Here is a 17,676-nt window from a genome sequence, read left to right as displayed (position 1 = left end):
CAGGATGTGCATTTTCATAACTAAGTTGAGAGCAGACTAAATCCCAAAAACATTAATTGAAATCGGAGTAAATCCCAAATCATTGTTTCTATGATATCTATATATATATATATATATATATATATATCAGTTGTTCATACAAGTTGATTGAGAATTTGGTGTGCATTTAGATAAGTTCAATGGACTTAAAGCATGATTAAATCCAATTGTATGGACTAACTAATATAGTGGGAAAGGGTAAAAGAGAAAAGATATAGTGATCCTTTATGTATTATGTCAAGTTAGGTATAAGCCACGCTTTATCCCTGCATTATACAATGATGCATAATTTGAAATTGACATACTTAAAGAAATTCTTTAGCTTTTAACTATATTGGGTCTCATAATCATTACATACAGAAGCAAGAATCTTATGTTAATTAATTTGTAGTCTGTGCGATATACAAATTTTTTCATGTATATAATTATATATATAAATATACATCTTCTTTAATAAAAAATACAAATTTTATATTTACACTAATTTGTGATTTATATGATATATTATGTATATAATTATATACACAAATGGTTTTCTTAATAAAATACAAATTTTGTATATACGAAATAAAATAAATCTGTTGGACATTTTCATTGCAAATATCTAGCATAATTAAATGGAAAAAAGGGTAAATTTTATCTAAATATAAAGCTGAATGAAGACTTGCTGAATAAATAAAAAGAGCATTTAAAAAAGAGAGAGAGAGAGAGAGAGAGAGGAAATCAAGAAGAAATAGTGAAGTGTATATCTTCAAACCCACATTCTAATTTTTAGATCATTTAGTAGATTCTTATTTGTAGTGATCAAAATATAAGAATATTGAATATATAAAAGGGAGTAAACATAATTAATTTAAGCTGAATAATCTTTTAATATAAAAATATATCAAATCATATTCATAAGTTAAACACTTCTTAAAAATAGACTTCTTAAAAAGAATTATTGTTCCACCAATAAAAAACTTTATATTTAAAAAGAATACAAACATATGAAACCTAAAAGCAGCTAAGTCACTTAGCAAATTTTTTACAACTACACAAAGTAAAAAATCTGTATATAACAAAACAAAAGAAAAAAAATAAAGAAAAAGATAAAAAAAAAAAAACATTCTAAGTAGCCACACTCCTAGGAAAAATTATGGAGAGTAGATATGCAAAAACAAAACTTTACCAAATGCATTATAGAATTTATATATATATGGGAGGTTGGAAATAATTATGATAAATAATTCAAAAAATTTTTAATGGTTAATTGACTAAAGATTATATTATTAATAAGAATCAAATTAAAGTAATAGCAATATCATATTTAGAGTAAATTATGCTTAGAAATGATCAATTAAGTGACAGTAAAACTTTTTTCTAATATTATTTTTTAAATAAATGAGAGTTAATCACATTTGTATTATTCCTTTTTTCAAAAATACTACTAATAAGATTTGGGCATGATTTAAGGTAGAGAATTAATAATAAAATATATTTTGACTTGAAATTAAATTAAATTGAATTGAAATTTTAATTGAAACCAAATCAAATCAAATTTATTAATTAAAGAATATGTGGCACTTATCCAAAACATTTCACATGTCAAAAAAATTAGATTGTCTACGTAGGACAATTACCTTTTTTTTTTTTTTAAGTTTTTGACATTTATATATTTATATAAGATTTATAATTGGCAATTAGAATAATAAAATATAATGTGTATTCAATGTGCTTGGAAGAAATGAAAAAAGAGGTTTTGAAATTAATCTAATAATGATAATAAAATTAATTTGATTTGATACACTAAAATTAATTTTAATTGATTTAATTATCTATTAATCATTTTAAAATCAATATTTTAAACATATATATAGCTTAAAAAATGAAGCCAATAGATTATATTTTAAAAAATTGGAAAGTGTAATTTTTTAATAAATATAATTCAAGATGTGAATATTTATAATTGAAAAAGAGACATAAATTTATTTTATTTATTACTAATGGCAATCAAAGTTGTAGTATCTTTCATATTAATTTAATGAGAGTAATTTAATGTAAATAATAAAAAATAAATATAATTAATTTAATTTTTTTAAATTCAAAACGTATCAAGTAAAATAAAAATATATTTATTAGATGACACATGGTGTTTTTTAAAACCGTCCACTTGTCAATAATATAAACTATCTGTTGACATTTTTCCTTTTTGCTAAAGGTTTTAGCTTTTATATATTTATTAGTTTTAAGCCTATGCAACGCACGGACATGCAATTATATATATAATTCAATTATATATAATATAATTAATAAATTTTATATAAACAATAAAAATTTCAATGGAAAAATAAAAATATTGTAGATCAATATGTACTTAGAAAAATACTTTGTATCATATCTCATCTAATAGTGATATTTATACAAAATTAAATAATGTTTGATTTCAAACTATAGAAATTCATTCCACTTAAAATCAAACTTTTGTAAATACTTTTGCTTGGTGCTGCCCCTTATTTTGGTGCAAGACATTTAAAACTCACAATAACAACAACAAACCCTTGGCTAAGTAGTATCCATCCTTACATTGTATTCACAAAGGTCAAAATAGTTCAAATTAAATTTGCATTTTTTGATGAATAAGATTGAAATCATATATTACATATTAAACATGAATAAAACCGAAAATGAAAGGTAAATAGGAAAGTAAAGACTTGTGCCAAATTCTAATAAACTCCAAACTTAACTAAAAAACTACATTGTTCACATCTATTATTAGTCATGAAGAAAAATCTGACAAAATTTTCAAAGGCTAAAAACTAAAAAGAGATAAAACATATGAAATTATTCCATTCAAAAGTAAATAAAAAAAAATGAAGCTAATATTGAAAATGAATAGATAAATAAAGTATGAACATGCATAAAAAAGTGAATAAAAGAGAACTATAATCAACTAACAAACATGATAAAGAAAAAAGTTTATGAATATAAAAAAACATGTAACTTGGTGATCAAAATTTTTTTGATCATAAAGAAATCAATATATTTAGAGGGTTTTAAAGAATAACCTCCTAGAACTCTTAGCATATAGGATTCTCTATTTATAATAAGAATTTGAGAGATTTTTATAAATTGAGAGTAATTTATGCAAAAAATTATAATGGGTTATTAATAAGTTATATAATATATCTTCTATTTTGAAAAATCTACACTTAATATTTTAAAAAACATTCTTGCAAGACAATAAATTATACCAATTGTAATTAATGCTTATATAGAAAGAAATATGAAAATATGTTTTCAACTAATTAGACTTTTATTTTAGGTTTGAATTTTCAACATTATATGCCTTATATTTTCTTTAAGGTTAATAAATACATAAATTATTTTTAATTAAATACTAAAATCATGATCATTAAATAGTCAATACTTTCAAAGTATATTTCTTATTTATAGTATACATGTTTGATATTTAAAATTAAGAATTGAATTTGGTTGAAAATTATTTAAGATAATTTAATTCTAACACATTTATAAAAGGCAAGAATATTGGATATTTATAAGAAAATAAATAACCTAATTTAGCCAAATAAATATCTTTTAAATTAATAAAATGTATATGAAATCAAATTGAAATAATTAAATGCAAGATACATGGCAATTGTTCAAAACAATCTACATGTCAAAAAAAATAGATTATCCACATTGAATTATTTTTTTACCAAAAATTTTGGTTTTTATATACTTATATAAAATGGAATGTATGGCTTATTGATCACAATCAATATATATAAAATCTAATATTATAATGTACGATTGATTTCATAACAAAAACAAAAATCTAACATTATAATATATCATTAATCTTATATAAATATATAAATCACTATACTATTTTTACAAATATACATGAATAATATCAATTACTCAGTTGGATATCATATTTAATTAAATATGAATGTATCAAATAATTGATTAAGGAATCAACTATTGAGCATACTTATAGTGGTTATTAAATTTTTTATAATATTTTTCATTAAATTTCATTATAAGTTTTTTGAATCATTAAAAAAATATTTAATGATAGTAATTATAATATTTATTAATTCTTTGAATAATTAAAAAATTCTTTGATTATAATATATCATTAATTTAACTTTAATTTATGATTTAGGATATTTTATTGGAAATAAAAGGTAAGTCAATTAAAAATTTAAAAGAAAATGAATATAATTAATACATTAAAATATTTTAAAATTTTTATAAAATCAAATGAATTCATATTAATTTAAAAAAAATAAATATAAATAAATATATTTAATACAAGACACATTGCGATTGATAAAAGTTATCCACATCTCAATATTATTCATTAGACATTTTCCTTTTTTATAAAAAATTTTAACTTTTATACATTTATATAAGATTTAAGTGATTAATAGTGATGATAATCGAAAAATATCCTAATTAATCCCGGCAAGTGGAAGAACCAGCTGTTGGGGACAAAATATGGGCAAAAATGAAAATAATCGAGTGATATCAGGCGGTTGCAATTGAACTTTTTGCCTCACAATCAGTTAATTGCCATTTGAAATTATAACATAGATACCAGCTTGCCTGTATGATTTCTTTATCGATCTGCGAAATTGGGGTTTGGGGATTAAGGCTGATTGATTTCCCTATTCCAACTTCTCGACACCTCATGATAATGGCAGGTTTTCATTTTTGGCTGAGGAATTGCCTATAAAGGGGATCAATTATTTTTTCAAGTACGACTTAAAGGGACCATGTATATTGAATTAGCTGTAATTGTTAACCGGGTTGGTGAAACATTGGTTTCTCAGCTGTTAATGCAACTAATAATCAGTTGATAACTCAACCTCCAAACGAAATAGTTGCAGGAATTAAATACTTCTCTATTTAAAAAAAAAAAAAGGGGGATTGTTCATTAAAAAATTTAAAGGTTTATTTGGATGGATAATGAAAGATAATATTAAAATTAATTGTGAGATACGTGTTTAGTTATAAATACAATGATGATGATGAAATAAATTGTAATGAGAAATTAAATAACCATTAAGACATCAATTAAAAATTATATATAATAAAAATTTTAAATTATTTATAAAATTAATAAATAATTAAAATTTTATTAAATTATTTTTAAGTTAAATAATAATTTTATTAATAAATAATTAAATTTTATTTATTTGCTAGTTTATCATATAATAATAAAATTTATTTATTAATTTATTATATAATAATAAAATTTATTTATTATATCAAATTAATAAAATTATTTTATAATTTTTAACTAAAGAAATCAAAAAGGAAAAAAGTTAAGTTATAAGGATAGTTTTGTCTTTACAATTTAACTTTGGAGGATAAAAAAGTAAAAAAAAAAAAGTAATGCAGCTGTACCTGTGGTAGTGAACTGGAGTAAAACACACTGATGATCCATCGATAACAATCTCATCGCACTATTGTAATCTAAAGAAGTATCCGGTGCGTTTTTCCCAGATTTTTATGTAACTGTGCTTTTATCAGGGGTTCAATTGAATCCAAATCTTCTCTAACCCATCGTTGATGGTGTTTTTGGATGTTGGTGGAATAAGTAAGGGTTCGAAGGTCATGTAAGGGATGACCTGAACTTGCAGTAAAAAAAACATGATTAAAGGGTATCTGAATTGTTTCTCCGAGACGCTCTCTAATACTTAAATTAGTCAAGTGTATGGGGTTTCTGATGAGGAAGAAAATAAATTGCAAGTCTTATGAAGCTTAAAAAAGAAAGATTCGTAGTTCATACTGTACTTAAGCCTCATTTTTATTTATATATGAGAGAAAAAACGATAATATGATCAAAATAGTCGATAGAAGAAGCGAAAATAGAAAAAAGTTGATAGAAGAGTGACCTCTTGGTTCCACAAAATCATTTTAGGATAAGTATATTTTCATCCAAAAAAAAATGGTAAAATCATATTTTGCCCTCCCAAAAATTAGTAATTTGGCCTTTCTTTTAAGAACAATTGTAATAATATGGTAAATTTCATAAATTTTTAAAATTTGAGTACAAGACAATATATATAACTAATATATCAAATATGACAAATCTCATAGTATCCTAGAGATAGTAACAACTCACCTAAATTTTTTTTAACAAAAATAAAAACTACTAAGTAGAAATTTATTCAATGAATCAAATCTTTTTTATTTAAGAAACAACTAAAATACTAAATGAATGACAGTTAATCAAATCTGGTTAGGAATCAGTTTTTTACATTCTCCCTCAAGTTGGGTGGTAGATATCAATCATGCTTAACTTGGACTTCAAATTCTTGAAATTGCTACGATGAAGAGCCTTGATGAGGATGTTGGCTATTTGATATTCTGTTGTAGTGTAGACCAATTTGATTGTACCTTTTTCAATCTTTTGTTTGATGAAGAGGCGATCAATCTCTATATATTTTGTTTGATCATGATGAATAGGATTTTTAGCAATGTTAATAGCTGTTTTATTATCATAAAACAGCTTCATTGAATTCCTGGTTGACTTATTTAGTTCCTATAACATTCCCTTAAGCCAAATTCCTTCACAAATCTCTAAATTCAGCTTCAATACTATTTTAAGCTACCATTGCTTGTTTCTTACTCTTTCAAGTAATCAAGTTGCCCCATACATATTTACAATACCTTATGGTTAACCTTTGGTCTGTCACAAAGCCAACCCAGTCTGCATCTAAGAAAATCTTTACATCTTTATTTAGTTTTTTTCTAAAATGCAACCCTTTGTTAGAATTTTTTTTTTAGTATTAAAGGATCCGATATACTCCTTCCATGTGTGTCTTCATAGGATTGTTCATAAATCTGCTCACCATACTTATAAAGAAGCCAATGTCAGGTTTAGTGTGCACCAAATAAATTAATTTTTTCACAAGTCTCTAGTATCTATTTTTGTCTACAAGAGGATTTCCATCTCTAATTCCCATATTAACATTTGGGTCCATCGGAGTATCCATTGGTTTACATCCAAGCATATTTGTCTCTTTGAGAAGATCAATTACATATTTTCATTGTGAAACAAAAATATCATTTCTTAATCGAGCTATTTCCATGCTAAAGAAATATTGAAGCTGTCCCAAGTCTTCTATTTTAAACTCTTTAGCTAGAAAAGTTTTCAATCCAACTATTTCCTCTTCATAATTTCTTTGACGACAATATTGTTAACATAAACAATCATAATAGCAATCTTGCTATTTGGTGAATATTTGACAAACATAATGTGGTTGATTGGCATTGTAAAAACTCATTTTTTTTAATAGCTTTAGTCCATTGATCAAACTAGGCGCGAAGAGATTGTTTGAGGCCATATAAGGATTTCTCAAACTTACACACCTTGTCGATGTTGTCTTAGTTGTCAAACCTTGAAAGAATTTTCATGTACACCTCTTCCATTAAATCATCATTCATAAATGTATTTTTTATATTGAGTTGATGAAAAAGCCAATCTAGGTTTGAAGCAAGTGATAATAACACATAGACAAAATTCAGTTTTGCTATAAGGGCAAACATCTCTTCATAATTAGTCTTGTAAGAGTGAGTGAGCCCTTAGCCATAAGATGAGTTTTAAATCTATTCATACTTTCGTCTATATTATGTCTGATGGTAAAAATCTATTTATATCCCACCATGCTTTTTCCTTTAAAAAGATCAGTAATTTTTCATGTGCCATTTTTTTCTAATGCTTGCATTTTTTCTATTATCATAGCCTTCCATTTTGGTTTTTTGAGTGCTTTTTAGATGGTATTCAGTATATGAACAATAGTTAGTGATGTCACCAGTGCCCAATAAGCATGAAACAACCCTTCATAGGAAATAAAGTTATTAAAAAAGTGCTAAGTACATGATCACACACCTTTACTTATAGCAATGGGTTGATTAAGATCATTAGGAAAGTTATCAGAGATAGGTTCAGCAATTGTGTTACTTGTATGAATTTTAGAAGTCCCTGGATTTGGTTTAGAATCTTGGTGCTGTGTTGGAGATGTATAGGTCCCTATTTCCTTTTTAGATTTCGATCTCCTTATGTATACAATCATTTCTTTCACTTTTATTTTTTGCGTAATTTTAAAAGATTTTGGAGACTCAGGGTGATTAATTGACTTGGAAGAAGAATAAGGATTTTTTGAAATAGGTATTTGAATTGGTAGACAAATAGAGAAAGGATAAGATGATGGCTCGATCTCCCAAAATTGATATTCCCTAGAACTCTCCCTTTAAATATCAACTTTAGGATAGAATAGCTAATTCTTAAAAAAGGTGACATCTATAGAAATATAAAACTTGTTTAATTCTAAAAAAAGGTGACATCCATATAAGTTTACTTCATTTCCTAATGATTAAATATTTTATTTTAATGTTCTTGAGTTCGATTTCTCAAATGGAAGGATTAAAAATTTTAAGACAGAGGGGATTATTTTTTGTAAGGATATTAATTTTACTTATATCTAATGAAAAATTTAATTTTTTATCTGAATGAAAATAACGATAGGAATGGATATTACATTGTGAGTATGTGGATGGGTATTACATTGTGGATATAGGGATGGATAATATAGCACCCACCCTATATACATACCTGATAAATGTTTATATATATTTAGCATATAGATTTTTTATTAAATAATATAAATTATTATTTTATATTAATTAAAATTAATATAATTTAATTGAAAAATATATATTAATATATTTTTTATAAAAAAACTACCTGAATATACAAGATCAAAATTAAAAAAGCTAAAAAAAATTAGTTTTTAATTTTTAAAAAAAATTATGGGTATGAGGATTATCTATACCCATTAAATATTCATGGGGATGGAGATAAAGATAAATTTAAAATATCCATTGAGTATGAGTATGAAAATGTGTGTAATATAAAAATCTGGAGATGAAGAATGCTCTACTCTGTTATATCCTATCTATTGACATCTTAATCTCTTGTTGTATAATCCAATAATTTTGAGCAATTATCACATCATAATATTATAATTTTCATTTTTTGCAATATCTGGAGAAATAAAAAAAGGAGAATTTTCTCTCATTTATATCTCATCATTTTTCATAATTTTCCAATTAAATTAGAAAAAAAAATTAATTAGTGCCTAATAACATTAATTATAGACTAGTACATAAAGAATGGAGCATGTTAGTAAATTCTGTGAGACTCACGTTTATTAGCAAGAGTGAAATGGGAATTTGAGGTTTTGATACCATTTTCTTCTGTTTTCTTTTACTCTCAAAATTCCTCAAAGATCCAAAGGTCTGGCCAAAATTTTATCTCAACACCAACTAATGACTTTCTATCGATAACGAAAGTGTCGACCGGCAGTAGCGAGCACACAATTGACACTGAAAAGTGCCGATCGGTACTCCTACCACTATTTAACATAATTTTGTTTATATATAAACTAAAATTGATTTGTTAAAATTAATTTTTGAAGTCTAAAAATTTGACGCTTACATTAAGCTTCATCATATTATTCAAGGATGGCGGCTCTGTCCCTTTTAGGTATTTAGGGGTTTCACTTGTTAATGACAAAGATTGTTCCCCTTAATTTGTTGGAAAAGATGACTTAGAGAATCAAAGGTTGGGCTGCAAAACATCTCTGGATGTTTACAACTTATTATTATTTTTGGCCAATCACAACTTATTCACTCATTCATTTTCAATATTCGCAATTTCTGGTGTAGAAATTGTCTACTGCTTGCTTACAAGGGATGTAAAGAAGGCTACACAGCTTTTTGCTGCTTCCTTTTGGAAAGTAGGGGAAGGCAATAACAAAGAAGCTTGAATCAGCCGGCAAGCCAATTTTCATCCTCTAAGTCAGAAGGAGGTATGGGGCTTAAGGAGTGGGCTTAAGGAGTCGTTGGCTTGGAATAAGACTTGCATTCTTAGAAATCTTTGGGTGGTTTTTTCATACAGGCAGATTCACTTTGGGTAGCATGGATTCAAGCTTATGTCTTGAAAGGAATTATGTCTATTCTCCAAAGATTTAGTTGAAGCTGTAAGAACTAAGAAGCTAATGAAATTGAGATTATTAGCCCAGAAATTCATGCAGCAGCAGGGTGGAGGTAAGGTTTGGAAAATTCCATGGTCTACTTAGAAGTCTGCCTACGGTGGAGTTACCAAGCTGGTTTGGTTTCAATTCCGTATCCCAAGACATGCTATCATCACTTGGATGGCAATTCTGGATAGATTGCTAAACAGGAGTAGGATCAGCTGCTAGGAGCATTTGCAATCACTTGAATGCATTTTCTGTCAAGAGGAGATCGAAACATATTTTCTTTACTTGCGTTTATTCCAAGCAGTTGTGGGGAAAAGTGTTGTCTGCTTGCGGCGTTAGTAGACTAGTAGGTGATTGACATAAGCAGGGGCAAGGCTCTCATATCTGTCATTTTGAGGCTGGCTTGGAATGCCTACATTTACCATCTCGGACAGGGAAAGAACAGCAGGCTCCATGGAGGATTATGCAGAGTAGACCATATTTTATTTTGCTCAATTACCAACATAGTTGGATCTCGTTTAGCTGGGTTTAAAAACATTGCAGGAGACCTTGTCAATGAGTCTTTGTGTTCTGCTTGGGTCTATCACATATTTTTCACCATTATATCCTTTCTATATATCACACCCAACGCCATTTTATTAATTTGCTGATCCTCTAAAAAGTGTCAAGATAGCGGCTATGGCACCAATGCCCATTACTCTATCGTGTCAATTTTCTCTAATTAATCTGCATTCACAAAGTCAAATCTACTGCAACTTATAATTACTACTTAAGCTTTATTTGTACTTAAGCTTCTAAAATCAATAGATCAACAATCTAATACGTTGTTGTTGACCATTACTATAATTAATCTTTATGTTCATTAAAATGAAATAAATACATCAAACTATACTTGGCATACAATTCAAACCAATGCCAATTCTTCTACTTAGTACTTCAATCTTTTTACATTTTTTTCAACTAAAAGAGTGATGCTTCATATTTGAATTCAATGTCCATGTTTTTAGTAGAAAATGTAATATACTAATCATTATGCTCTTATTTCAATCTTTCAGCAAAAAAGAAAAAAAAAAAACTATTGTTTCAATGCTATTATAAAAAAAAAATTAATTGTAAACAAAAGTTGATGATTTTAGATTTTTTTTTTATATTTGTAGAAAGAATTTGAGCATTTGAATAGGAAAAAAAGCCAATCTTTAAATTCGGAATTTTGAATTTGCAATTGATGGAATTATAAACCATTTTTTAACTATGAAATAATGAAGCATAATATATATTTATATTTAATGCATTATCAATACAAATATTATACATTATTAATAAATCATAAAATGATATTTTATAAAAAAAAATTTTAAAATTTTAAATTATTTTTTAAATATTATTATATGATTCACTGATAATATATACATATACAATTGTAAAAATTTATATAAAATATATATAGAACGCATCATATATATGTATATATATATAATTTTTTTTTCCAAAAAATTGATATGGAAACATTTTTAAATATGAACAAGAAAGCAATCGTGGATTAAGAAAGTGTAGTTTTACTATTTTACGTAAAAAAAAATGCTAATGTAGTCCCTGATTTGATAATGTAAACATTTATCTTGTTAACGGGACATTAATTTTACAAACGTAATAATATAGATAAATAAAATCAGTTATCAAATTATGCAAATGAAATTTATATTCATACAAAATTTGAATTTAAATTCTTGTAATATAATTTATAAAAATCTTGTCCTCGTATAAATTAAATTTGATAATGTGATCCAATTTCTAATTCGATCAATTATTTTCTATTAACTTTACTAACATAACTATTATTTTTTAGAAAAATGTTTGAAAATTAAAAAGTCTTAAAATTTTAAATGAAAATTTTGAAATTTTAAAAATGATAAAAAATGATATTTTATGATATTTTAGGCTTTTTCATTTTTTAAAAAACATTAAATTAAAATTTTTTCCAAAATTTTAGTTTTTAAAAAACAATATTTCTTGAATTTTTTTGACAATAAGATTTTAATTTTTTTTAAAATTCAAGTTTATGAATTATTTAAAAATGTTATTTTTTTAAATATTAAATTTAATTTTTTTGAATATTAAATTTTACAAAAATTATTTCTTTTATTTTTTAAAAAATCAGATTTCAATTTTTATAAAAATAGTTTTCAACTTTTAGAATTTATCGGTATTTTAAAATATTAAATTTAATTTTGTCCAATACTTTAATTTTAAAATATTAAATTTAATATTTTAAAAAATCTAAAAATTTCATAAAACTTACAAATATTTAAATATTTTATAAAAAAATTAAATCTAATTTTTTATAATAATTCAAGAAATATTATTTTTTTAAAAATTAAAATATTAAAAAATAAAATTATTATTTTAAAAATAAAAAACTCTAAATAATTAAAATTTTCTATTTTTTAAAAAATTGAAATATGATTGTTAAAAAATCACGAAATATGATTTTTTTAAAAACTAAAATATTTTTTTAAAAATGAATTTCATGTTAAAAATTTTGAAAAAGCTTAAAAAATGATTTTTTAAAATTTTTTTTGGATTTTTAGTTCTTTTCAATTTCTTAGGTTTTTGAGATTTTTTTGAAATTTCATATATTTTTTAAAAAAGATAACAGTTATGTAAACAAAGTTAATAAAAAATAAATGATCACATTAGTAATTAACATTATTAAATTTAACTTGTATGAAAATGATATTTTTATGAATTTTATTAAAAAGATAAATTTTCAAATTTTGTGCAAATGTAAGTACTATTTGTATAATTTGATAATTAATTTCATTCATTTATATTATCAAATTAATAAAATTAATATCATATCAATAAAGTCAATGACATTCTAGTAAAATCATCATTTATATCATTAAGTCAACGATAATATCAATATTTTTAAGGATAAAATTTTGATGAATTAATAATTAAATTAAAATTATAAAAATAAAATAATTAAAAAATTATATTTTTATGAATTATAAAAAAAATTAAAATTTTAATTTCATTAAAATATTAGGATTATTATCATAATTTGACCAATAATGTACATAGACAAAATCGAGGGTATGATAAGCCACAATACCCATACCATTGTATATTTTAATAGATAGAAATGATGAGGCTAATTCTGTAATCTTGTACACCGTTTAGTTTAAATAAGTATATGAATTCAACTACTGGTCCGCTGTACCACTTTATCTTTATGATGTCTCATCAAGAATAATCATTTCATATTTCAGATCTCCTTTTCTCTCTAATTCCATCTCCTCCCCTTTTTTTCTCTATCTCACATGACTGAAGAAACAGGGCCGATATGGAAAGGAAAGGTCACGGCGGAGCTAAAAGGCTCAACAGCAGAGCAGATATGGCCGTTCTTAGAGGAATTCTGCAACATAGACAAATTGTTTCCTGACGTGGATACATGTTACCGAGTCGAGGGAACTCCAGGGCAGCCTGGCCTGGTCCGCCACTGTGAAGGCAAGTTTGGATGGGTCAACGAGAAGCTTTTAGCCATTGATCCGAACAACCGCTCCCTAAGCTACGAGGTCCTGGAAAATAATATGGGTTTGAAGAACTACATAGGTACTCTCAAAGTCTTGCCAATGGAGGGTGATGATAAACCTGCAGGCTGCAAGATCGAGTTGTCGTTTATAGTTGATCCGTGTGAAGGGTTGAGATTAGAAGATTTGGCTTCTTATCTTAATGATTCTATCCAATTCATGGGAAAGAAAATGGAGGATGCTGTCAAGGCTCAAATCTAGAGGGTCAGATTTAACGTTGACTTGTATTGAAGTCCTGTTAATTAGTTGTATGTTACCCGGTAGAAATTTGGATCTTAAAAATATTTCTGGTGCTTTTATTGTAATCAAGCTTGGAATAGCATCATGGTATCAGTTATGTTTTCTCTGTTGCTTCAATATTAATGTTGTTAACCCACAAGATCCTGTCTGGTTTCCTATGTTATATGTGTTGGATCAGAAGTCCCAATCCAATCAAACATCAAAGTTAGTGGAAGTAAAATTAAATAATTAATCAATTGACCATACAAAAAATAATAATTTAATGTAATTTAATCCAATCACCTTACGTTCATAAATAAAAAATAAGATCCACTAGTTATAGAGAATTACAAACATATAAATTATATTAACCTCATTCAATAATCAATACTCATAGACTCTCTCAATCTCTTTTAATCTTATAGAGTATTCTGCATCCAAACAAACACATATTTATGCGCATCCATGCATTATACTTATGTGAATTATCTCAATCTCTTCTAATCCACTCAAACATACATACTCAGAAGGATGTTAAATATCCAATAGTCCTATAAGGTGTCTATCCTATAAAACCTTATAACTATTTTATATATTTTTCTTATTTCTAACCCTATAGAGACTTCACTTATTTATAAGTATATATGTCTATCAAGAATCCATTTCTTCTTAGAATTTTTCTTCTGTAAGTTTTCTTGTCCATTAAGTAATATCATCTAACAAATCTTAACAATTACAATTTAAAATTTTATTTTAAAGGTCTTGATTTAGAATCTTGGAATGGATGGATTGAAATTTATGAGATAGGTAATGGTTACCTCTCACATTTCTGATCTCTTCTCCTCTCTAATTCTATCTTCCTCTCTCTTTCTCTCTCAAATGGATGAAGAAACAGAGCTTAAATGGGAAGAAAAGGCCATAATGGAGCTAAAAGGCTTAAGAACAGAGCAAATATGGTCGTTCTTAAAGGAATTTTGCAACTTAGACAAGTTGTTTCCTACTGTGGATACATGTTAACGAGTAGATGAAACTCTATGGTAGCCTAGCTATTGGTAGTTTAGAATATGGTGCCCACATCAGTTAGAAAATTTTAATTATTAATAAGTAAAGTTAATTTTTGTATTAATTTTATTCATATTTTAAATAATTATATTTGAATAAAAACAAGTATCATAAGACAAATAGTTATAACTATTTGAATATAAATAGATTATTATTCATAAAGATCATAATTATACAGAAGGTCATAATAATTTAAATAGAAGTTTATGTCTGTTTATTCATTATGAATAAATCTTTCAGCGTAACCATTTTAACTATTTTTTATTAGAGAGTTTGAGGCTTTGTTGTATCTTAAAGGTATAATTACCTTTTAGAAAGTGTTCTTCACGCCTCAAAACCAAAATTATTTTCTATTATTTCTCTTCTCTTATTTATTTTTTCTAACATTGGCCTAATCCGTTCACTGTGAAGCTAAGCTTGAATGGGCCAACGAGAAGCTTTTAACCATTCACCAAATTGACCAACCGCTTACTAAGCTACGAACTGTTGGTAATTTAGAATGTGGTCATCCCACAATAGATAGAAATATTTAATTATTGAAAAATAAAATTAATTTTTATATTAATTTTATTCATATTTTAAATAATTATGTTTGAACAGAAATAATTATCATATGACAAATGGTCATAACTATTTGAATATAAAAATATTATTATTCATAAAGGTCATGATTATACAAAAGGTCATAACTATCTGAATAAAAGTTTATGTCTGTTCATTCATTATAAAAAAATTTTTTAGTATAATCATTTTTACTGCTTCTGATTGGAGAGTTTGAGGCTTTGTTGTATTTTAAAGTCATAATTGCCTTTAAAAAAATGGTCTTCATGCTTCAAAGCTAAAATTCTTTTCTATTATTTCTCTTTTCTTATTTATTTTTATAACAATTGAAAGGTGATTATGAGAAATTTATATTTCGCATGAGGAAGATACAAGAAAAAAATTGGCATGATTTAGAGATCACTATTAGAGAAGGCTCAAGATGTCAAAGGATTAAGGTTTCCATGGACCAAAATGTTAATTTTCATAAAGATCATCATTAGAGGTATGTATTTTATTTTTTGCATAATTGCTAGTAAAAAGATTGATTGAATGATATAAACATGTTAACAATTTATTTCATTAGTGTGTAAAGTTAAAACAATATGCAAAATATTGATTACATTACATAAGTTTATGCATATACTGAAATTGACTCCATAATTATGTTTAATGAATTGTATTATATTTATTTGAAAAATTGATGCTTATAAAGATTAAGATGGGAAATAGCCTGAAAACATAAAAGAGAAAGACATGAATTGATTTATAACAAAAAAAAAAATTATCACTTGTTATCAAGTATCAAATTAAATTAGGTTATAATGAAATGGCTAATTGTTTAATTGTTATGTTTTGGTTATATATAAAATAGGCAAATTGTCCCATAGTTTTTGTGACAACAATCACAAAATGGAAAACATAAAAAGCCGTCAAAAAGTTAATCAATGGTTGTAGAAAAAAAAACATTGTTACTTTTTGCATATAAGATATTGATTAAACAAAAAAGCATGCCATTAAAAAATATTGAAGCATTTGTCAGTTACTAGCATTTTGAATGATGCTTATCAATGTCTAATTAGGCATGTTTATAAATTAGAAAAGAATGCAAATTCAATGTTCCAAAGGCACCAATACATGTATGTATTTAATTCCATTTTGTGATGGCATGGAAAATATTATTACAGTTTGCCATATATTATGAAAATAAATTGAATGGGATAAAATTTCTTTCTTAGACATATAAGAAAGATATGAAATATGGAGATAGAATGTCATCATCTAATTAATACATTATTGGTTAAAGACAATAAAGATGTTTTTGTTTTTTGTACCTGAAAAATGGCCTTTTACAGGCTGTTAAAATGAAAAATGAACAAAATTTTGAAGTTTTCAATTGTTACATAATAATAGCAAGGATGTGGCTGGTTATTACCATATTAACATATAGGCTTTGATAATATTGATTTGTAAAAGTTGTAAGCCTTGGAGTTAGTCAATCAATGATTTAACCAATGCAAATTCATCATGAATTTTTGCATAAAATATGAGTAAAACTCATATTATAAATATTGCTTATACTATTTTATGAAAATGATTCTTTGGATTTATATTTTATGACTTGTATTGATATGGTGATCTAGATATGAACATATTAGTCACAAAATGATTGTGAAAGTATTTGAAATAGGAGTTAAATATATTATGGATTCTAGTTGTTTATATGTATATTGGTCCTATGACTAAAGTTTGAATTTATTATACATCTAAAAATATTATGACCAATTAAAAGTGGTAAATAACAGAGATATATCGGCTACATAATGGTGGAGAAATAAAGTCATAAAATTTTGAAATTAAGTTTAGAGGTTTTAATAATCATGAACTTGGAATTGACCATTGGGTGCAGAAACCTCAATCTATTTGGAGGTCTACAAGATATGGATTCTATTAATAAAAAGATTAAAAAATTAAAAAATTAAAAAAAGCTAGAAAAACGGGAAAAAATAGTGGTTGAATTTGGGTAGGATTGAGTTGAAGAGTTTAAGCTGAATTAAGGTTTGGAGTTAGAAATCAGAAATGATTAAAATCCCATATGGTTTAAGGCTATCGAATTGAAGCCCTATCAATATAGCCTTGGACACAAAAGAAACACGCAAAAAATAGAAACAAAATCAAAG

At 25.5% G+C, this 17,676-nt stretch overlaps 1 protein-coding gene across 1 annotated transcript; it reads left to right on the top strand.

Moving 5' to 3' along the window:
- The first annotated feature begins 13,293 nt into the window (after nt 1–13,293).
- On the top strand, nt 13,294–14,073 carry LOC111304103 (lachrymatory-factor synthase-like). The gene has a single exon (XM_022900619.2). It carries the CDS (start codon nt 13,406–13,408, stop codon nt 13,874–13,876), a length of 471 nt encoding a protein of 156 aa, XP_022756354.1. The 5' UTR covers nt 13,294–13,405; the 3' UTR covers nt 13,877–14,073.
- Nucleotides 14,074–17,676: the final 3,603 nt, after the last annotated feature.

Source organism: Durio zibethinus, chromosome 13, assembly GCF_047325235.1.
Source record: "Durio zibethinus cultivar Kanyao isolate XHJ-2024 chromosome 13, ASM4732523v1, whole genome shotgun sequence".
Lineage (NCBI taxonomy): Eukaryota > Viridiplantae > Streptophyta > Magnoliopsida > Malvales > Malvaceae > Durio > Durio zibethinus.
This window is presented reverse-complemented; position numbering and strand designations above follow the sequence as displayed.